The 24,204-nt window shown below is 40.1% G+C and overlaps 1 protein-coding gene across 1 annotated transcript in view; it reads left to right on the forward strand.

Annotated features, from left to right (window-relative positions):
• The window catches only part of TRPM3 (transient receptor potential cation channel subfamily M member 3), a 263,509-nt gene that overhangs the window by 87,495 nt on the left and 151,810 nt on the right, over window positions 1–24,204 (forward strand). Inside the window, exon 7 of the mRNA XM_037155024.2 lies at window positions 2,599–2,722. Coding sequence (XP_037010919.2) covers window positions 2,599–2,722 — 124 coding nt within the window. The remainder of the gene's footprint in view (window positions 1–2,598; window positions 2,723–24,204) is intronic.

Below are 24,204 nucleotides of genomic sequence, written 5' to 3' on the forward strand. Positions count from 1 at the left end.
ACTCACAGAACTGGTTGATTTTAGTCACAAATTAGAGGAACATATGAAGGCTAAACTAATTGAAATGAATGGAAATGCACAGGAAACCAATAGTAATGGAAAGAAAACTGGGACTCAAATCAATGGAGTGGGCCAGAAGAAAGCAAATAATGGCCAAACAGAAAAGAGTCAAGAAGCAAGAATTCAAAGAATGAGGAGAGTCTTAGGAACCTCTAGGACATCTTTAAACGCTCCAACATCCAAATTATAGGGGTACCAGAATGGGGAAAGGCACAGCCACCAGTGAAAAACTTATTTGAACAAACAATAAAGGAGAACTTCCCCAATCTGGCAAAGGAAATAGACTTCCAGGAAATCCAGGAAGCTCAGAGTCCCAAAGAAGTTGGACCCAAGAAGAAACACACCAAGGCACATCATCATTACATTAGCCAAGATGAAAATGAAGGAGAGAATCCTAGAAGCAGCAAGAGCTAAGGGGATAGTCACCTACAAAGGAGTCCTCATCAGACTGTCATCAGATTTCTCAAAGGAGACCTTACAGGCAAGAAGGGGCTGGAAAGAGGTATTCCAAGTAGTGAAATCCAAAGACCTACAACCAAGATTGCTCTATCCAGCAAAGCTTTCATTTAGAATGGAAGGGCAGATAAAGTGCTTCTCAGATAAGATCAAATTCAAGAAGTTCATCATCACCAAGCCCTTATTATATGAAATGTTAAAGGGACTTACCTGAGAAAAAGAAGATAAAAAAGATGAACAGTGAAAGGACACCAAACTCAAAGTTATTAATAGCCACACCTAAAACAAAAGCAAACTAAGAGGACAGCTAGATCAGGAGCAGAGCCATAGAAATTAAGGGTTCTGGAGGGTCACATGGAGGGTTAGCAACAGGGGAGTGGGAGAAGGAGAAGGTACAGAAAATAAGTAGCATAGATGGTAGATAGAAAATAGATAGGGGGGAGGGCAAGAATAGTAGGGGAAATATAGAATCCAAAGAACTTGAAACACGTGGACATAAACTAAGGGGGGGGGAATGGTGGGGGAGGGGGTGTGCAGGGTGGAGGGGAATGAAGGGGGGAATAGAGCAACTGTAATGGCATAATTAATAAAATATATTTTTTTAAAAAGAAAAATATAAATATATATGTTCATGATTTCCATCTTCCTGAGGGGCAGAGGAATACCCCAGTCCACTACTAAAGTCAGTGACACTCTAGGATCCTTTGTATAATTCTCTCATGGGAAATGCACCCTCCTCAAAGTTGGGCCACCATAATATCCAACCTAGAGGGCCCAGGTGAATCCTCACACAATCCTGGAGCACAGCAGGCTACCAATATGAACATATTCTCAAGCCTCCCATCTTGCTTTCTTTTAAGCAACAAAATTTGTCATGCCTTTATGTTAATGGAAGTTCTATGATTTCTGCTCATATAGCCACAGTGATGAAGAGAGGCAGTGGTGCAGTGCAATGGGTATAATACAGGGCAGTGTGGTGAAGTGGGAAGAGCCCTGGACCAGGAATCGGAAGAACTCGATTCTGCCCTGACTCTGCCACTTATTTGCTGAGTAACCATAAGCATCTGGCTCTTTGGGGTTAAAATATCCTTCCCTCTTCAACTGTATAAATCTTTTGGCTATAGGGTTCTTGTAAGCACCAAATGACATAACAATTATATTGCACTATTGCATGTAGGAGTTGCTGATACTTCAATTATTTTTAAAAAGTGTAAACTTTAAAATACTAGGCAAGGTATTATAATTTTGTCACTGGTTCTCAAAAAAAGGTTTATCTTCCTGATTTTGGACATTACCTATTAAATGAAGTCAATTTTTGTTCCTAGCCATTTAATGGCTGGTAGAAATAGCCCAGTTTTTTCTCACCAGGCTAGCGAGAGGGGAGTTAAAGTTAGTTAAAATTGGTCTATATTTAAGAGATGATAGAGCATGAATTGGATATGATGCACCTCCCTTGTTTTCATGAATTCTTCTATAGTGTAAAAACTGTCTTTTCATAAAGTAGTTAATATGAGGCCTCCTTGGGGTCAGGCCCTAGTTAGGTGTAACACAGAAAATCTTGACATAAATAATGATGACCCAAGTCATAGGCCAGATAAGCTACCACTGACTTGAAATGATTTAGAGGAAACATAATTTCTATTTTTCCTCATCGATGCTCAAAAATCCATTACCAAGATATGACCTCTGCTTTACAATTACAGATAAAGTTGAATTTAAATCTTTAGATAAATAATATAAATTTTTACCAAAATGCTAATGATTAATTAAAGGCATTTTTGATCACAGCAGTTGAGGATGAGGGAATTAAACACATCCTTTATAAAACAAAGAAAAAGAAAAAAGAACCAAATCTCACTTTACTCTTTTAGGGTCTGAAACATTAAAATGGATTTATTGTTAAATGCACTGTTTTTTTTAATTTATTATCCCAGTCAAAATAACTATTGTGAGGAAAATACAGGAAGTAGTAACACCTACCTCAATGGTCATAATGCTTCCTTACGTTCTCTAATATTTCTCAGTAATATGCACTGAATAGGAGCTGGGGGTGACCTGTTTTGACATTGTTTTTAATTGCAGACTTATAAATGAATCTTTGCGGGACCAGCTGTTGGTGACCATCCAGAAGACTTTCACATACACTCGAACCCAGGCCCAGCATCTGTTCATCATCCTCATGGAGTGCATGAAGAAGAAGGAACTGGTATGTGAGCACCGCTCCCTGTGAGCGGCAGAGCTCTCTCCATGCGCCTTGTGTCTCTCACCATTTTCTTGAGTCACATACTTTTCTCTCACCAGCCAAGTTTACAACCTTCCTCAAGCCCCATTGGCTTCTGTAGTTTCCTCTCCTCAGTAACTAAGACACTGCTTTTCCTGCCCTAATTTAATGAACTGTGTGAGGCAGGGTTTCAGTGTCATTTCCTATTGAAGTTCACCCAAGTGCTTCTGATTGCAGCAACCAAATGAGTCGAAGGGATAAAGCCAGTTCCCTCCCAAGGAATGCTTCAGTTGATCCTCTCTTAGGTGTGGGGTTTCACTGTGCTTGTGAGTAGTGAATCACTGATGTGCTTATTGTCAGATATCTTAGGGTCCAGGCTAATACGCCAATCTACACAGGTAGAAAACAGAGGAGTGAAACCAAGGAATGCTGGAAATTTCTGTGGTTCCCTAAGTGTCCTCCAATAGCTACTGACATTCCCTGCATCTGGGAAGTGTCTTATAGAATCTGGTGTAGTCACAGAGACCTTCTGTTAGGTGAACAGAAATAAAAAATGTGCTAATGTGTAACGAGCACTCGCAATGTGCCAGGCAGGATGCTAAGTCTCTGCAGGTCCTGACTCCTGTGAAGTTTGCTACTGTCCCAATGAGAGAGGTTGGTTATTGTTTTTACCTTAAAGACAAAGAAATTCAAAATCACTTAATTAGCAAATGAGGGACTAGGACTCAAAAAAAGTGTCTTTTGGAAATATTTTATTTAGAAATGGTCTCACTGAAGCCAGTACAGTGAGCTCACCCACTCTGGGTAAATTCTCCGGAGGCCCCAGCAGGCAGGGACTATTCTTGAGGGCATTTGAGCCCACCTGCTGACAGGGGAGGTAAGGAGCACTTTAAACCCTGCCAGTGGTTTCACACAGGTTTCAGACACTCTGCAGTGGAGGTAAGCATCCTGGAATGATTACCTCTGGAGCATCAGGGGGCCCTTCTCTTCCAAAGGGTCACCATGGCCAGACCCTAAAAGGCTCAACCACAGGGATGTAGGTAGAGTAGGAGGAGTTTTCGCCTGGTTTCCCCACTAGACTGAGTACCTCAAGGCATGAGCTGGAACTGTCTTGCTCAGCACAGTGTCCCTCTATACCTAAAACAGTGGCTGGCACACTCAGGGGCTCACTGAGACTGCCAGGAGAGAGGGTGGGAGGCAATTTCTGAGACTGAGAAGCTAAACATTTAGAAAAGGGGGATTTGATTCAAGTAAGCAAGAGCCATCTCTAGAAAGCATCCACATGATCTTTGTGAGACGCTCTCAACAGCTTCCAGGTTCAGGTGAAAGGAGTGGAAATGAGGAGGATAGGACAACACCTCTAATTCTTCAGTAATCATAGACCTCAGCAGCCTGTCTCTGCTGCACAGAGAAGCCAATGTGCAGATGGGGTTCCCAGTCTTGACCCAGGAGAGCATCTATCATCAACCCGGAGAGTGCCCCTGGCGTTCTCCCATCTAGGAGGTAGTTAGCTCACAGCTGTTCAGCTCACCCCTGCCTCTGCCCCTAAGGAGGCACAAGACCCCACGCTTCCACATGCCGCAGTATGGATTTTCTCCTGATTAAGTACTAATGATTTTCCAATGCTGACTGTGAAAACTTATCATAACTATGCATTTCAGCAGTCCTGCAAATTTCTTAGGAAAGCAATTAGGATTAAAATTCTCAGAACCAGTCTCAAGTCATAAAACCAAATGAGGCTGAATGTGCTTCTCTGGGTATTTCATAGGAGTGTTCCACCTGATAATTGTCATGTCATTTAATGATGGCTCCTGCTGAAAAGGTCAACTGCATTTTAATGTGAGATCTTTATTGCAAAATTTATGGGGTATCCCTCCCTACCTGTTGGTGATGTGATTTTAACAAGAAATAAATTGCCCTTATCTGCACATCTGGACAGAAATCAGTTAGAATTTCTTAATCATAAGTGTAATTATAATAATTGCCATGTTTGAGGGACAATTTATGTGCATGGACAGTACTAGATACTCAATAAAGAAGGTGGAGGTGAGGCACACATTATGTTTTCCTTGCAGGGAGTAGGGTTGGTGCGTGAGGCTGGGCGACGTAAGCGATGTGCACACAGCAAGAACAGCTTCACTAGGACTGTCTGGCTCCAGAGCCCAGCTCATCACACTGCAGTCAGCACACAAAACAAGGAAGCATTGCCTAGTGGAATTTCACTTAACTCTTATCTTCTTCAAGTTTCCTTTGATTCTCCTTACAAACTGAGACATAACATTCTGAGGTCAATCTAACCATTGCCAAGTTCATCTAAGGGATTTGGTTCTGAAGTAAATCTGACATCTTTCTCATCCCAACATCCAACTAATGAAATAAACAACTGCACTTTAGATGCATATATAGATGGTGAACTGTGGACCTCTGGGCCATGTGGCCTCATGGAAAATACACATTCATGGACATTTTGTGTGAATACATCATTCTTGAAAAAAATTACTTTTCTGTTTGCTTCCCACTTTGGGTCAAAACAACACCTCAAAACCTATCACCTTCTGAGAACATATATCCCCCTAGGAACCAAACTATGAGCTAAGTTTCATTGTTGTTATCTAGGAAAAAAATTAAAATCAAAGAGACAGAACCTTTCCATAGCAGCATATTAATTGGGGGGGGGGGTGGCAAATGTAAGGGATCAGAAAGAAGGGGGTAGAGAGATATTCTTTTTCCCTCCTCAAAGTGACTTTTTCATGGATTCCATGATATTAGACTCTCTAGATTCTCTATTTCCTCTCATTTTTCTTATAGTTCATTTTCTTTTTCCATGGCTTGTTTCTCTTCTTCTTCCCTATTCTATAAACAGATATCTATCAAATATCAATTCTTGGCTCTTTCCTCTTTCATTCACTCTTCTGACTTCAGTCATCATTTTGAGACCACTCCCAACAGCATGAATACCTACCCTTGTCTTCCTCCAAGGTCCTGCTTTCCTGGATTCCACACAAGTGCAGTAGACCTCCTATGCCCATGAGGATAAACCCTTCTGACAGCTGAAAGGGGCTTTCTAAGCCAAGTAGCTGAAAATCATAGAGTCATGTACCCAGTTTAAAAAACAGTTCTCTCCAACACAATGTTTATGAAGAAATGGGAGTGTTCTTTGAACTAGAGAATTTTACTAGCTACTCATAAGTTTATTTGACTATATCTTAACATTAACAAAGTCCAAACTTTTTAAATGAAATCATCGAAAGAGGATACAGAAAAAGTATTTCTCTGTTAAAACTTTTCCATATTACTTTTCAATTTACAGTGGGTTGCAGATTAAGTTCTGCAAGTTCTGAAACTCTTTTAGATGAGTAAGATATCATGGTTCTAACAATAAGAATGATGCAGGCTTTGAAGTCAGTTTAATACAGAACAATGGAAAGGTTAGTGAATTTCTAGAGGCCTTTGTTTTTTTTTCCAGAAAGTTGAGATTATAATAGTATTTATATTATTTGGGCTAATTACTCAATTAAATAAGTTAACATATGCAAAGAACATAGAAAACACTCAATGAGTACTTTTATTTTAACAATGATGGTGATGTCTATGTAGTATTTTATATTTAACAAAGGTTATTTTTATATCATTGTATTTGATACTACAACCAGTTTTGCTAACATCAGTATTAGATCACCACTTTAGAGAAAGGGAACTCAAAGACTTAAGTGACAAGCCTATGGCTTGAACCCAGAGCATCTTTCTGTAAGTCCTGGCCTCTTTTTACCATATTTCAGCTAATTTCATATTCTAAATATTAGATATTACCAAGTTTAAAATGACTTTAGGTAGAAGCCCATTTCCTCTCTTATTCCCAGAGGAATCTAAACAAGTGTTCATTAGACTGAGATTCCTGGAGGGAAAAAAAGATACATTGTTGGTCGCTATTGTGTGGCAGTCATTATATTTCTACGAGGACAATATAAGCACAATATCCAGGTCACTTGGTATTTCTATATCAAAGGCAAACTAAAATTATTCTTTCCAGTATAATATTTAATCGTGTTCACTAAGAAGCCAAAAATTAGACATCAACTCATGTCCTCTTCACAAAATATTCATTGAAATAAAACAAGAATTTGAAGAAAATATAATTTATACAATTTCTTGCTAACGCAGCTTCTAATACTAATAACAACTTTCATCTTATGATGTATAAAGTATTATAATGCCTTGTGTGGACAAGGTTTTGTTGCAATCCTTGTGCTATTTAAGCTTCACAACAATGGGGCAAGAATTACATCTGTTTTTGGCTAACCAGAAAAATTAAACAAATTGGAGAAGACTCCAGAAGTATACCCATTTCTTCTCCAGAAGAAAATGCCCATTTGATTTTCAACTTCACTATACAGATCTCAGATTCTCTCTCATAACTAATACAACTTCATAAAATGTTAATGCTTTTGACCTTTTCCAACCATAATCATGAAAAACATCAGTAGATTAGAGGCAATAGAAAATACTGTACTCTCTTTCATTAGGAAAAATAAAATAATATAATAAATGAAATATAAATAATACACAAAATAAACATTATAGTGTTATTTTATGTGCTTTAAGAGCTTACTTGCTAATATAATTTACATGAAAATTGGTGTGAGGTCCAACTCTAGGGAGACATTTCTACAGACTGGAGGGGTCCCACTCTGTGTTCCCACTCTGCCTCCTGCATCCATGGCCTCACCACGCCCATCTAAGCAAATCGGTCTTTGTGTGGGCTCACAGCCCCTATCCTCTCCATTCCAACTAACAACTGCTGAGTGACTCCTTTTAAGGAGCAGCTCTCATAATGAAACTCCCATTGTGCTCACTGGTATGTCCCAAAGTAAGAAATGATGATTGCAAAGATAATTTCAGGTGAAATGCAAATTAATATTTTTTATTTTAAGAGGTATGTTTTTGTTTGCATATATATTAGAAATAATTATAAGAATGCAAAACCATGGGTGGTAAGCCTACATAAATACAAATTTTAAAAGAAATCAAATTAAAGAAAAAATGTAATTGTCGTGTTTATATATAAATACTGCAAAAAGATGAAGATTATACAAGAATGACTGTAGGTTGGGACACACAGGTCCCCAGAATTCAGTTCTAGTTCCTCAGTCTGCCATTAAAGATCCTCCATAATTCAGATTGAGTCTACTCTTCCAACCGTTCAAGTGACTGTGCCCTCCTCTGCTGCACTGTGCCCCAGAAACACCCTCAAAACCCTCTTACACACCCTAACAGAACTTCCCCCACCTTGTTCCTCCAGAGCTACCCATCTCTCACCTCCCATAATTAATTCCATGTCCCAATTGAAGAGAAACTGGCCTGGGATTCTGGAGACCAGAAGTATTGAATTCACATTTACGTATGTCATACTGATCTCCATAACGTGCTTGAACTTCCAATAGAGGACACATACTGAACCAAAGGAATCATTGATTAGGGAACTTTTAGGAAGTATAACAACTGACGGGGGAAACAGAGGTGGGAAAGGTGAGGACAGGGTGGGCTACTGATTGAGTCTTGTATAGAAATCTCCTTCCCATATCAACTCTCATACTCCAGTCATTTCCAAACTGCCTCCTACAGCATCTTCATGGTGAGCAAAGGCAAGGAGAGAGAGAATGCTAAACATAACAGCCCCTGGTTTAAATTTATCTCAGTTCTCTAGCCCTTTCCTAGTAATATTTCTTTGACTAAAGACTGTAGGACTAAAGTTTGAAAATCTGTGCTCCCAGATAGATATTTCCCAGCTTCTTCCTGCCTCCACTTCTGATTCCACAAAATTGACTCAAACTTTTTAAGCCGTGCTTGGTTTTTGACCCACAGTGTCTGCAGGAGTAAGAGAGCCCTGGAGGGCTAGAGGGAAATACATGGGAAGGAGCTACCGGGCTATTTCTATGCATGAGTTCTTTATAAACCAGGTGTCTGAAAAAAACAGATACTTTCTGCTTTCTCTTTCATGCTAATCAATTTTATAAAATACCTCCTATCATTTAAACTCATTCACCCACAATTTTTTTATATTGGTATTTACGTTCCTTCTTCCTGGATGTGAGCCTCAGTAAACAAATACATTCATCAAATTCCAAGGGTTCAGCCAGGACCATTAGCCTGTTGTTGGCTATGTGTTGCTCAATGTACCATTTTTCCTGTTTATTATCCACCTTCACCAAACCCAAACCTTGCCCTGAGAAAATTATCCTAACTGTGAAAGACAAACGTGCTACAAAGAAGATTATCACTGTTACTATTATCTCTGTCGTTGATTTTGGACTTTATCTGCTTTACTTGGCCATTTTCTCCCTCAAACGAAATTTAAAAGTTTTACCTCCTTTATCTTAAACATTATTTTCCTTTCCTCCCCTCTTATCTGGCCTGTTCTCTTTTGTATTTTCTTTATTCTACTGCCCAATCCCACTATTTATTATCAGCACGGTTATCAGTTATAGGAGCTGGTGCTCAGGCCTCACAGTGGGGCAAGAAAGATCATAGGTAAAAGAAATTAGCCACAACCGACCTGATTTTAAATATTGTGATCACATTCTTCTCCAAGCACTAGGCGTGATATTTAACAAGAGATGAAAATGACTGATTGTTGGGGCCTCACTAACACCCCATGGGCTCTCTGCACACACCAACCATGAGCTATTAAAAGATAGGAGACAAACGAGAGACGAGTCACTGACTAATAAAGGAAAAGGAAAGAAGGAGGGAAGAGTAAATTAATAGCTAGCTTGCCAGTTGCTTTTTCTAATTTTATCTTCCTCACAATACTAAGAGAGAGCTAAAACCGTCCCTATTTTTACAGACAAAACATATGTTAAGAGAAGGTAACAATTTGCTCGAGGTGACTCTGCTAGTAAGTGGTGCAATCAGGCCTCCTCCCTACCACTCCCCCACTATCATCATCCACTCAAAGGACTACCGCCCCGGTTTTAAAGGACAGAGAACACAGATTCTCCCGTTATGAACGAAATGAAGTTCCCTGGCTACTCCCCGCCAACCTGGTCCAGGTGGGAGGAAGGCGGGTCCTGCCCAGCGGGGATGAGGATTCTGGTTCTCAGCCCTCCCAGTGGAGGCAGATCCACTGGGACCCAAGAAATAGAGTTTGAGTTTTTCTGCAGCCTGGCAGCCTCCGGGGGCACCTGGGTCAGGGGAAAACACGATTCCCACCAGCAGGTTCCAACAGGCACTTCATGAGTGCGAAGCCTGCAGTGTGCGACCTTTCACCGGGCTTCTCGGGGGGAATGGGCTGGAGGACTTCTGTTAGGAAGCAATTGAGGAGACAGAGAGTTTGTTCTCACAGGAAATACGGAGCACTCACAAAAACCCATCACCCTCTCATCTAACAACACCAAGACACAATCAAATACTAATGACTAGAATATTCTATATGGGCAAACTTGTGGACTGCAAAAAAAAAAAAAGCATCCTTTCATTTCTAAAATTGTAGAGACCAGAGCAGTAACCAAAGGGAGAAATCTTTTACAAAGTAGCATTTTCTTGGGGTTGGGGTTGGAAATGGGGTAGAACAGCAATCTCTTGGGAGAGATTTTCCCTAGAAATGACTACCAATACTTTCACCCAGGTCTCTTGTTGCTTTGGCACTAATCTCTCATCTCAGCAGTCTGGTCTTCTCTCAGTAGCTCAGACGGCCTGAGTTATTTGGTCACAAATATTAGCTTGTATATCCTTCCTTCTGCCTGAAAACCTTACCTCCCAGTCCTGATATGGCTGGTTCCTTCTCTTTCTTCATTCTCAGCATGAACATCACCTTCTCCAGGAAGCCTGTCCTGACCACCCTATGTAAAGCAGTTTCCCCTTTCATTCCACTATTCATTTCCAAACAGCACATGCCATGCTTTACAATTCTCCTATTTATTATTTTTGCATATTTTTGTCTATCCGCACCTTCAGGAGGCATATCTATATTGTCTAACATATCACACATTTCTAGTTATAAAGCAGGTCCTCAATCTAAATATTTGCTGAGTAACTTAACAAATGAAGCCCAGGTATACCATGTCTGATGCTTCCCACACTCTTTTTGTAACTACAATGTAGAATGAGCTTTATTTCAGACCCCATGCTAGGCACTTTGCTGATATTTCATTTAAGACTCAAAACAATACTGTGTAATCAGTGTTATTTCTCCAATTTTATCAATTAAGAAATTTTGAGAGAGTAGGTTTCTTGCCTAAATCAACATTATAACTGAAACAGCCAGGATTCAAGCACAGATGTGTCTAATTCCAAAGCATTTGCTCTTCTCATTTTGTAACACTCTCTAGGGGAGAAAAAAAGAGCATATTAGGAAGAATAGATAATCTTTCAAAAAAAACTAAACAACAATGCTTCTCATTTATCTTTCTTCTTCTCCTTTTACTTGTTCATTCCTTCTCCCAGCCCCCGATTTCACATTGCAAAAAACATGCACGCTCACTGGCAAGAAGCAGGGAAACTGATTCCTGTCACAGACAGCACATTCTGAAAACACTGAAGTCAGAAAGCCACTCTGAATGGCAAGCTCTTTTTCTATGGCTGTCCTGGAAATCTCCTCTCTTAATGCCTGTTTCAGAGCCTCAGTGCAGCAGACGTCAATGCTCCACTCCCAGCCCCTGCACCTGCACAGACATGCTGCTGAGTGGCTGAGGGCTCCAGAGAAAGGCCACAGTGCACAGGTAACACACCTCCCAGCATCCCAAACACTCAGGGCTCTCAAGAACTACTCGCATTTTTCATAGGGACTAAAAATGGGGGCAGGCTGGTAGGGGAGAGGACTACACTGGGACACAGAGCTTGAGATTGCCAGCCTTGTCAATGGCCTGTCTATGGTTTTAAATACCCATGTTCCTACTCCGCCTAAGATAAAATGTTTCTTGACAAACCCGCTTTCTAACCAGACCTCAACCATCTGCCATCCATGAGCCATAATCTCTTCGTCTTCCCCTTTCATTGGCCCTCGGAAGCTCTCCATCCACAGTGCAGCTGTTTTATTTCCTTGTATGGGTTGATTCTGTCGCTCTGCCAGCTGAGCAAACTTGGTAGCTTTCTCAGCCAATATAAGATAAGCCAGAAGGCTCAGAGAGGAGAATTTTTCTAAACCTCCTTATAACATGCTGACAAACTCCCAGACACCCCGTGGGCACAGGCACATACAGGGGCAGGAAGCAGAGCAGATGCCAGGCCCAGTATACGTCACACACCAGTAAACATGGGCATATGCAACCAAAGCTCATAGCAGAAAAATCCAAGTAAAAGATGCATCTCTCAAAAGCCAAAGCATCGCACATGCCAACAAATTATAAGCGTTGAGCAGAAGTCTAAGAACTTCTAGTGGCATCCATGGGTGGTGGGGTCAGTTTCAGCTTAGAGGACGCATTCACATTCCGCTTAGGGACCACTTAGGAGTCACACAGAGCAAGGGAAAGTCTGTGCATTTCTTGCAATCTTTCATTCACCAAACTACTTCTTCAGTCATTCATTTCACCGGCATATATTGTGTCCCTACTATGAGGCAAGCTCTCCGTTCTAGGACCTGGAGGTATAGTAGTCCTTACCCTCATTTGGCCTACATTCAGGGGGAAGAGATAATAAAGGAATATGAAATAAATACGTGGAAAGGAAGAGGGAACGATCTTGCACTAGTAAATCAAGGACTACAAGGATTAAAACTTTGCCTGCAGAATTAGCAAAATGGAGTTCATTGGGGACCATGAGAAGTGCAGGTTCGGTGGTGTGGTAGGAGAAAATCCCAAATGGAGTGCATCTGAGAGAATGAGGCTGTGCGGAGTGGAGACAGCATAGAAAGTGCTTTTGAGAAATTCTTCAATAAAGCAAAACCAAAAATGGGGAAGAAACTGAAGGAGACCAGAGATCAAGAGATGATACTGCAATATCTCTTATCTGTAAAAAGAAAATATGCCATGACCTGAAATATTTATCCTATTCAACATTGGAACACGCAGGACAGAGATTTCAGTAGTTACGTTCATTCCCTTATAAACTCAAGAGAAAAAGCACCAAAATATTTCTTTTTATTTATTTACTTATTTATTTAATATATTTTATTGATTATGCCATTACAGTTGTCCTGTTCCCCCCTTCATTCCCCTCCACCCTGCACATCCCCTCCCCCACCATTCCCCCCCTTTAGTTTATGACCACATGTCTCAAGTTCTTTAGATTCTATATTTCCCCTACTATTCTTGCCCCCCCCATCTATTTTCTACCTACCATCTATGCTACTTATTTTCTGTACCTTCTCCCCCTTTCTCCTTCTCCCACTCCCTTGTTGCTAACCTTTCATGTGATCTTCATTTCTATGGTTCCGCTCCTGATCTAGTTGTCCTCTTAGTTCGCTTTTGTTTTAGGTGTGGTTAATAACTGTGAGTTTGCTGTCCTTTCACTGTTCATCTTTTTTATCTTCTTTTTTTTAGGTAAGTCCCTTTAACATTTCATATAATAAGGGCTTGGTGATGATCTGAGGGCCACTGAGGAATCGAAGAGGATCAAATAATAATGATAATGTTAAAAAGCTGCCATTTGTTAGCTACCAGGCAATTAGTACCCTCTCTCATTTAAATCTGAAAACCAGCAGAAGTATGTATTACTGAGGACTTTCCTCTGTAAAGCTTGGAGAGGTTAAGTAATTTGCCTTAGGGACAGAGCGTTATGCAGCAGCATTAAAATTTGAATCCAGACTTCTTTAAATAAAAAATGTCATGTTCTTTCCACTTCTCTCTTCTAATGTGAGAAGGACAGGCTTTTAACTCTCCAGCCTTCATAACTCTCACCTTCAGATGACCTGACTGGGTGGAAACACGGCACCAAGCACCTCCAGGTGCCATCCAGTCCTGCTTTTCATGGATGCAGTGATTCGTTTACACAGTTTTCTTTTATATTTCAAATCATTATTTTTACTTTTTAACAAATTAATTTTGCATCTCTCAGTGAACAATCATCTTGCACTTGATTTTTAATGTAGCTTTTATTCAGTTCATGTTTCCACTGTGAAGGTATTATATGCTGATTAAAAATATATTTAGTACAGAAAATTCAGAGACCACCAAAAAATAAATGGAGGAAAAATATTGCTCATAGCCCCATGAGCTCCACAGACTGAATTTTTTGTTGAATTTCTTTGTAAGGTGTTTTTCTTTTCTTACGTAAGTTTTTAGATTCATTTTCTTTTAAGCACAGTGACAATCAGTAATCTCTGTAGAATGAGATTTCTCATTTAGCATTAAAACTTTGCACTTTTTTATACTATTTATAAAAATACATTTTTTAGGATTAAATCATTCATTACTTCATACTGAAATTTCCCCACTGCAAACATTTAGGTTGAGTTGTAAACTCAAGAAAAGATACTGGCAATGCACCGAAGGCCTCCCAGCCTCGCTTTTAGAACAGAGTAGGTGTCTGATTGTAAGTGCTACTAACAGCTTCTTCCCCCATTTATACCATAGTTCTCAAAACTACATGTGTAAGGGAGCTGCCTTGGCAAGCGTATACTTTGAGGTCATTCTATTATGCTACACCCTATTGAGAACACTTGAAAATGCTTTGGATTTAGAAGCATGCCAACCCCACATCTGAGTAACAAATCTCTCCCTAACCATTAAAATTGCACACGAATGCTGTTTATAGGCATCTGTGGAGGATTGCATAATATTCTAACATTTGAACAAAAGGTAATTGTTAAATATTATAATACAGAGATGACCCTTACTACTTGACCCTTTTCACCCATGAAGTTTATATAATACAATTAGTTTGAATTCATTTAATGTCCCAACCTTGTTTGGGGCAATTTGCTGAGTTGGTGAGCATCGTGGATTCTTAGGCATGATGGAATTTGAGGTAGTCAAAACCCACTAGAGAACCTTTGTCCCCTGAATACACAGTTCCAAGTGAGGGGGCCACAAGAAAAGAGGACATTGCATGACAAAAAGAAATATGAAGACCCAGCTTGTACATACCACTGGTGATGAATGCAGCCTTTCACAGTGTACCCTGGCCAGTACTGCCTGGTTTGATTGGCCTTCTCCATAAATGGGGCCCTGATGCTGGCCCTGTAAGTCTCCTATTTCCTCGGTACAATACAACTGACAAGGTTACTTACGTACCAGCTGTTGACTAACAGAACCGCAATTTATCATTGAAGAATGTTACATATTCTTTACATGCAACAAAAGCTATGTCAGGGACAATGTTAGAAACCTGTTAAACCACAAGCCAAAATCCCCTTTATTCTTTCTCTCGGGCATGCTCTGTTTATCTTTTTGGCTTTCTTTTCCTTTGGAATCGTTTTGCAAGCAGTGTGGCCAATAAACTTATGTCTAATCAGGAGTGGTTCATTTTGTAAAACATTATTGAAATTAAACTATTGATGAATAATATTTTGCCCTAGAAAATTGTATCTTTTTGACTGCTTTGTCTCTCACCACTATATTAAAAAAAAAAAACTACTTGTTCTATGCATTTAGAAATTTTAAAAAGTAGAGCCCTTGTCTTGCCCGAGAAAATAAGATTCTTCCACAGTATTGCAGGAAATGCATTTCAGGGGTACACATGTAGGAAGATTTGAAATACAGTGTCAACATTCACTGGAGTAAAAACAAAGGACTGCCCCCAGGCGCACCATGCCCAATGCCTCATCCACGACCAGGTGTCTCAGCTCTGTCTCACTGTAGAAAATATCCAGCCTCTAGGGCCGCAGGCCTGCACTTGTCCTCGCCATGCCCAGGAGGGGGACCAGAACCCAGAGCTGCCATGCTATTAGCCTGGTATCTGAGGCTCCAATAGTCCAACACAGTCTCTGTTCCCATCCAGCCCATCAGCGCTGAACTTTGGCCCATGTATATGCTAAAGAAAGCATGCACCTCGGGCCTTTTTAATCTTTTATTATATTTCCTTGGGTCTGGGCAAAAGTAGGCTTCCTTTCAAACTATCAAATCCCTTTCCTGGATCTTCCCAGATTTCCTGCCCTTATCCTATTCAATCCTTTTCCTAGATTTTTCCAGGCTAGAAACCTCCCCTTTATGGTCTCCATCTTGGCATATTCTGTGCATGCTTCTGCAGAGGAATTTTCCCTCACTGGTTCTCCCTCCCCCATTAATCCAGAGGAATGGATGGTTGTTCTTTAAGGAGATTGGAAAACTAGTCTTTCCTGCCTCCTTGGGGATTAGTCTCCATTTGGTGGGGGGATACTATTTTTCCTCCACCAAAGGGAGTGTCTGTGAAACTGCCCCTTCCTAGTTGATCCAGCTTAATTAGGTGTCTGGCTTCCTTCTTTTTCATTAATATCTAACTTAACTGCCTATTGTAACACTTGGATTTTTGATGGAGCAAAAATACTGGGAAATGTTAGGAAAAAATGTTTTTTCAGGAGAGGACATATTCACTAGCTCAAAGCCTAATTTTAAGCAGTTTACAGCCCCCATGACCAGCCTATATTTTGCATTGGAAGAGAAAGAGAGCAACTATTCGGACAGTGAAGGATTTGAACAGCAGTTGCTGGAACAACTGGCTCTCAGCCTGTACACCCATTCTCCCAGATTCACAACACAAAATTAATGTATCAGAGTGAGCCTCCCGGGAGCTAAAATACCCAATTTACAACCTCTTCTGCTCCCTGTTGGGGCTGAGCTTGGTCTCTGTCCTTCTGGATCCCAAAGCATTCAAAACTAGGCCAAGTTGTGAAGCCCCTAGAGGAAATTACCTGCTTATTACCATTTCATCATTCTGGCATTATGAAAAAGCAAACACTGAGAAGTTATTCACATGTAGCAAAACAAAATAGTTACTCATCTGCTTCTGTTTGCTACCATGGATTCTTAATAAATCAGGGTGAATTTTTTTTAAATTTTTTATTGATTATGCTGTTACAGTTGTTCTATTCCCCCCCTTCATTCCCCTCCACCCTACCCCCCCGTCCCCACCATTACCCGCCCTTAGTTTATGTCCATGTGTCTCAAGTTCTTTAGATTCTATATTTCCCATGCTATTCTTGCCCCCCCATCTATTTTCTATCTACTGTCTATGCTACTTATTTTCTGTACCTTCTGCCCCCTTCTCCTCCTCCCACTCCCCTGTTGCTAACCCTCCTTGAGATCTTCATTTCTATGTTTCCACTCCTGATCTAGCTGTCCTTTTAGTTTGCTTTTGTTTTAGGTGTGGTCGTTAATAACTGTGAGTTTGTTGTCCTTTCACTGTTCATGTTTCTTTAACTTCTTTTTCTTAGATAAGTCCCTTTAACATTTCATATAATAAGGGCTTGGTGGTGATGAACTTCTTGAATGTGATCTTATCTGAGAAGCACTTTATCTGCCCTTCCATTCTAAATGAAAGCTTTGCTGGATAGAGCAATCTTGGTTGTAGGTCTTTGGATTTCATGACTTGGAATACCTCTTTCCAGCCCCTTCTTGCCTGTAAGGTCTCTTTTGAGAAATCTGCTGACAGTCTGATGGGGACTCCTTTGTAGGTGACTGTCCCCTTAGCTCTTGCTGCTTCTAGGATTCTCTCCTTCATTTTAATTTTGGCTAATGTAATGATGATGTGCCTTGGTGTGTTCCTTCTTGGGTCCAAATTCTTTGGGACTCTCTGAGCTTCCTGGATTTCCTGGAAGTCTATTTCCTTTGCCAGATTGGGGAAATTCTCCTTTATTATTTGTTCAAATAAGTTTTCCACTGGTGGCTGTTCCTTTCCCCCTTCTGGTACCCCTATAATTTGGATGTTGGAGCGTTTAAAGATGTCCTGGAGGTTCCTAAGCCTCTCCTCAGTTCTTTGAATTCTTGCTTCTTCACTCTTTTGTGTTTGGCCATTATTTGCTTTCTTCTGGCCCACTCCATTGATTTGAGTCCCAGTTTCCTTCTCATTGCTATTGGTTTCCTGTGCAATTCCATTCATTTCAATTAGTTTTGCCTTCATATATTTGTCTAATTTGTGGCTATAATCAACCAGTTCTGTGAGGATCCTGATCACCAGTGTTTTAAACTGTGCGTCTGAGAGTTTTGCTATTTCTTCATCGCTTAGATTTATAGGCTCTGGGGCTTTGAGATCTTCTTGAGCCATTTTTGGTCTGTTCTGGCCCTTTAAGTGTGAGGAGCGGCGCCTTGGACTCCCAGGTTGCTGGGTTGTGACGCTGCATGTGGGGGCGTGGTCAGAGCGGGAAATGGCAGGCACCCTCTGCTGTTTCGTGCTGCTGGGTGAGGAGCAGAGGCTTAGCTGGTTCACCTGGGCTGGGCCACTCAGAGTCGCTGGGTTATGACGCTGTATGTGGAGGTGGGGTCAGAGCAGGGAAATGGCGGCACCCTCCCTGCCGCTTGCCGCAGGGACCGCTGGGTTCCGGTCCAATTGCCCACTCCCTCGCTTGTCTATCTGCGCACAAATGCGCGACCAGAGTCAACCCGCAGCCCTGCTCCCTCGCTGTTTTCCCGTGGTCGCTCGGTCGCTCACTAGGTCCAACCCTGCGCCTGGATTCCGCGCCTGAGTCCATCTGACTGAGTTTTCCTGTGCAACCCCGCTCCACCAGCTGCTGGTTTCGCCCCTTTCAGGTCAGGCTGAAGAATTTGTTATTAACAGACTTCCAAAAAGTTCAATTTTCTGTGTTCTGGCTATGTTTTCTGTTGCTAATATTTAGTTGTCTCTAAACTTGGTTGTGTGAGAAGGCACGGCATATCCACCTATGCCTCCATCTTGGCGGAAGTCAGGGTGAATTTTTATTTGTGTTCAATTTAACCTGACCCACTCATCTAGGATATTGGTCACTTCATAAAGTTAAAGGATAGAGCAGCAGAGGGTCCCCCAAAGAGAGAAACTGCAGAGACTGTCAATATCAAATCCACCTGTTCAGTCTACAGGTGAGGAAACTAGGACTTTAATAACAAGAGTAGCAACAACATTTATCAAAGCCCTGTTCATTTTCTAGGTGGCTTGGTTTTTTGAGCTTATGTGTCAAGTTAGTTCAATGTCTCCAAGAATGTGCCAAGATCTTTTCTGACAACTTTGCATGTATTAATTCACTTTCCTCATAACAACTTATGAGGAAGATATTAATACTGTTCTTGTCTGTAAAACAAAAAGATGACTTGCTCGTGCCAACAGAACCAATTAAATGCTCTCAGATATCATATGGTTACACATTATAATATGTATTATTATAACATTTATTTATGTGATGCTATATCATATATTAAAATATATTGTTTCATATAATAAATATTATTGATAATTATAAAAATCAATTTTTCTAAAAGGTTCTATATGTCAAGTACTGCATTCGAGAGTGTTATAATAAATCATGTCTTGTTAAGGGAAACAAGTAAAAAATAACATGCCATATGCCACACACTAAAAGTCCTCTGATTTCACTAGATATTAAATTAAAACACCAACACTGCATCTGGAGAAGTTTTCAGAAAACATCTATTGAATTAAAATATGAAGCTCACTCTTAGAGTCAAAACAGTGTCTTCTATGGGTCCAGAGACCATGTTTTCAAAACTAAAATTTAGACTGTGTGGATGTTAGCCGACAACTGGACAGAATATTTCAAGCTAGGATTACTCTGTATGTGTTTCATGTATACATGTAATGTGTATATTTGGTATGTAGCAATGTAAAATATAGACTGATATTTTCGTTTTTTTTAAATCCTCACTAGAGGATATGTTTATTGATTTAAGAGAGAGAGAGAAACACTGATTTGAGAGAGAAACACCGATTCCTTTTCTCCTGAATGTGCTCCAACAGGGTATGGAATCCACAACCTAGATATGTGCCCTGTCTGGAATAGAACCCACAACCTTTTGGTGCATGGAAGGACAATTCAACCAGCTGAGCAACCCAGCCACAGCTAGACTGACATTTTTAAACTTCTTTTGTTTGACACTTAAGTCAAACATTTGTAAAATTTTTAAATGTGCCCATTTTAGAAACTGTGGGTGAAGTCCAATAAAATTTGAATCAGAGAGCAGAGTATCCAATATTCTTTCACAGGTCAGTAAAAGTAAGTTACCAGTGAGAAAGAGGAAGTCCCTTCCCCAGACTTTATCTTAAATGCCTCCTTTCCTCGTACATATTGCAAATATAAGATCCGTCATTATAAAAAGGTACTTGATTCAAAAAGCTGATGAAACGTGCTTTTGTTTTAAGGGACTCTCTAGTTCCTTCCCAGCCTTTGTCACATCTGCCCGGGCGGTTCTGTGATCATGTGCGCAGTGAGGCAGTGCCGGAAGGCAACTGAAACCTTGGCTTCACTGGACCTATAACAGCAGCCAGTCTGCTTGAAATTCCAACCTGGACTCCTTGAAATGAAACTTGTCATGCCCAGCAAAGCTGTTGACTGCCTGTCATATCTGGGAATTCTTAGTGAAATGGAACTCACCTGGCGGATAGACTCAAAAACCAAGCAACCTGAAAATGTCCTTGAGTCTTCCTTTCCTTCACAGATCAGGAACACTGGTGGCCACGCGGAGTGTCTTCCTGGTTAGTTCCTGGAGGCCCGGTGGTTGTGCTTTAGGTGGTCTTTGTAAAAAGATGATGAGATCCTTAATCAGATATTGTCTTGAATAATTAAAGGATTTGTCATTCACATAATATTGCTTCTTCTGGGAAAAAAAAATTCTCTCCATAGTCCATTTATTTTAGTGACTGCCTCACTCCTATCAAGTCTTAGGGCTGTGAAGTTATGGTATGTTTAAACTTGGCCTTGCCTGCTCTTTCAGATTGACAATATAATTATAAAGAGCTGCTAATGGTGAAGGCAAACACACTCTACTACTTAATAAAAACTAGAGATTTTTTCTGAAGGGCGAATAACCTGGATTTTAAAGGAATTAGAATTGTCCATTATATGTGGTATAGACTCACTAATTTTCTTTTCATTCAGAATTTTACACACCCTCTGACAAGTCTATAATTTTTTAATTTTTCCACATGGCTAAATTTAGCTTCATTTACCTGTTAATGTATTCTATTGTTTCTTATTCTAAATGACTATGATCAGAGAAAAAGTCTCTCTTAGGCACATTTTTCTCATCATCTAAAAACTATATTTTCTCTTTTAACTAATAAAATTGATGGAGTTTTTAAGGTTATAAACTTTGAACTGAACTTCAGCTAGCTATAGTTCCTATTCCAAAGAAACAAATGAGTATCTTGAATCATAATGTCATTAAAGTTTAGTAAAGAGTTGACTATATTATATTGACCCAATTATCCAAAACATAAGGTAAAGGGTAAGTATATAACTCTAAAGGTAGGCAGAGTGCATAAATATATATACTATATCCCTATGTATATTATCCCTAAAGACTAAAGACTATATATATCAATTAGGAACCTTTAAGTCACTGTGGAAGTGACTACACTGCCACTTTGAGGGCTCATAGTTAATATTTTAAATAAAGGTTCCTAATATATATGTATAGGCTCTTAGTTAATATGTGTGTATGTATATATATATGCTGCAATATGATTTGTTGATAAACTAGGAGCCTTTAAATATACATTTGTATAAGTATATAAATGTACTTATAAATATTTCTGCAAATTATTTGTATACATATTCATATACATATGCGTATTTGTATATATTTATGAGGGTATAAATATATTTATACAAATATATAGTTCTAGGTCATTGCACAGTGCCTGGCACTTTAATAGCTCCTAGCTAGTATTTTTAGAAAGAAGGAAGGGAGGAAAAAAATGAAGAGGGAAAGACAAGGGGAGGTTGAAAATATAACCAAAATAAATGCAGGGTTTATGAGAGAGAGACAGAATTTGAATATTTCTTGAATGTACCCATGCATGTATCCATACATAACTTTCAAGCTACAGGATGTTTTGCTGCAGTGGACTGATAAGGAAAAAGTGAAAAAGGAAAGAAACATCTCTCACCAATGTCCAGAAATGAATAACAAAACAATAGAATCAAAGACAGATGCTGGACAGAAAATAATTACATTCTACTTTGTGTCGTTGTTACCTCAATTAAATGCAGTAGCTTTATAATTGCCAGCTAAAAACATGCACCTTTTCATGCCGTTCTATCATGCCTTTTTTTTTTTTTTTTGGATTTTGACTTTCTTTAGCAGCTTATTTTATTCTGTGCTAGTTCTGCTCTGGGCATCTAAGAAATTCTCAACTTAAAAAGCATAGTCCAAAGGAGCTGTTGCTCAGTAATAAAATCTGAGGAACCTGAATAATTAGTAGGTCCTCTTGCCAAAGCCAGAGAAAGGATGGTCAAGACTGGCTAGTAACCCTGTGTCTTTCTTTGTATTCAGGCTTTTTAAAATCCTCTTCTGCAAGTTGATAACGTGTTTTTTGTTTTTGTTTCTGTTTTTGAATATGTAGAAGCAGGGGGACAAAGTGAAAAAGTAATTGTGATAAAATGTTAATAGCTGATAAATCTGTGCAAAGGGTGTACCCAAAATCTTCATACTATTACAAGTCGATGGTTTCACAGGAAATAACAGATGAATTCTGAACTGTAGAAAGCAAAAGGAAGAATGACTAACAGTCATGATTCTTTTCTTCTAATAGGCTTTTCTTTTCCTTTGAGTCCATTGAATGGAGGAATGTGCCCCATAAAATAAGGGGAAATAAGGCTCCAGTGACTGAGCAGCTGGTCAGCATGGCCTGAAGCTGTCTAGCCTCCAGTGTGGTGGACAAGGCTCCGCTGCTGATGCACCTGTCTCTCAGCAGGCTCTTTATTTGCTTGAAAGCAGTAGCCATGGACACTGAATATGGAACACCCCTCTAACCTCAGGCTTCCAGGCATTCTCCTCCCCTCTGTAGAAACTGATGAGTCATCCAGCAGAGTGAGCCGGAGGCCTTCAGCAGGGTCGAGTTTGAGAGGACAGTGTGGGAATTCCAGCTCTGTGTCTTTGGATAAGTTAATTTGCCTTTTGAAGCTTCAGGTATCTCTGCTGAAAAATAAGAATATACTTTCCAATGAGAGTCACTGGATAGGTTAAGTGAGAGTTATACAGGTAGAATGTTTAGAGGAGGGCTTGCATATCACAGCTGCTATTATTATTCATCAGGGCTTGCTTCTGTCCTCACCTGAGGCAGACCTGTCTATTCCACTTAGCAACTGCTCTCCCTAAAATATCTAGAGATATTCAATCCTAACTCCCTCAAAGCAAAAAGAGCTCAAATAAGATTAATTAGAAAAATTTCCTGCCTAAAATATTATGATACTTAATTTATCTGAAGATCTCTTATGCAGAAACTTCAACTACTCAGAACCAGAAAATTAGAAATTAAAAAAATAAGACTTACTGAATGCCAGCATGGGTATCAGACAACCTATGCACTAAACTCCTCGCAGTGGTAGGCATTAAATGCCATAGAAACCACTGCTCCTCCCCCACCTCCACAGCTGCCCATTGCAGTTAGAATGCAGGGAGGTGAAACAAGGCGGGGCTGTGACGTGAGTTAGTCAGACTGAGAGTCAGGAGCCTATCAATGGGAGATGAATGAACTCAAAACATGAGCAGTCCAAGGCCATTTAAAGAGAAAAAATTAGCTCTACTTTCTCTGAGTCAGTAATGACAACACTAAGTCACACCAAAAGAAAGCGATTTTCATTTTATTTAATGCTGTTTATGGTGACAGAAGTGTCTGTTACATTTTAGAAGAATTTTCACCCAAGAAAATTCACTAGTTTTTCATTGGCATTAAGGGAAACTCCATATTTAACTGGAAAATTCACTTCTATAGAACACTTCATTATTTAATATCTCCTGATAAAATAGATGTTATAAAACTGCCCAATTGAGGTCATAGAAGATATGTGGGAAAATGCTAGCATTTAACTGAAGTGGTTTATATAAAATCAAACACTTCTCTGATGGTTCTTTGTGGGAAAAGCAATGCTGGTTGAAAAGCACATTCTGCCACCCTGGCCAGCATGGCTCAGTCTGTTGGAGCGTTGTCCAGTAGAACAAAAGGTCACAGGTTTGATTCCTGGTCAGGGCACATATCCACATACACAAACTGCAAGATCAATCCCCAGTTGGGTCACATACAGGGAAACAACCAATCGATCTCTCCCTCTCTCTCTCTGTCTCTCTCTCAGCAATGGGAAAAAAAATATGTCATTGGATGAGGATTGTTGGGAACCGCTCTGCCTGGTTTCAGGAGTTGTAACTGCCCCCCATGGCCAAGGCTGAGTGAGCGACCTCCTCAGAGGAGCAGCAAAGCTAGTTGTCAGTATTGTTTTGTTTTTCTGTTGACAAAGTTCACACAGTTACTCCTATTTCTATATTATACATAAATCTTATCTAGCCCTCCTCAGAGGAGGGAATGTGAGCCACTAAGGAGACAAAGCTTGTCCCCTGCCCCCGATGCTTGTTCAGTTAGTCTATGATGGGTATGACCCCTCCTTCTCAGAGGAGGGGCAACTTAAGCCAGAC

Source organism: Artibeus jamaicensis, unplaced genomic scaffold (genome assembly GCF_021234435.1).
Source record: "Artibeus jamaicensis isolate MK-2021 breed Jamaican fruit bat unplaced genomic scaffold, CSHL_Jam_final scaffold_1964, whole genome shotgun sequence".
Taxonomy (NCBI): domain Eukaryota; kingdom Metazoa; phylum Chordata; class Mammalia; order Chiroptera; family Phyllostomidae; genus Artibeus; species Artibeus jamaicensis.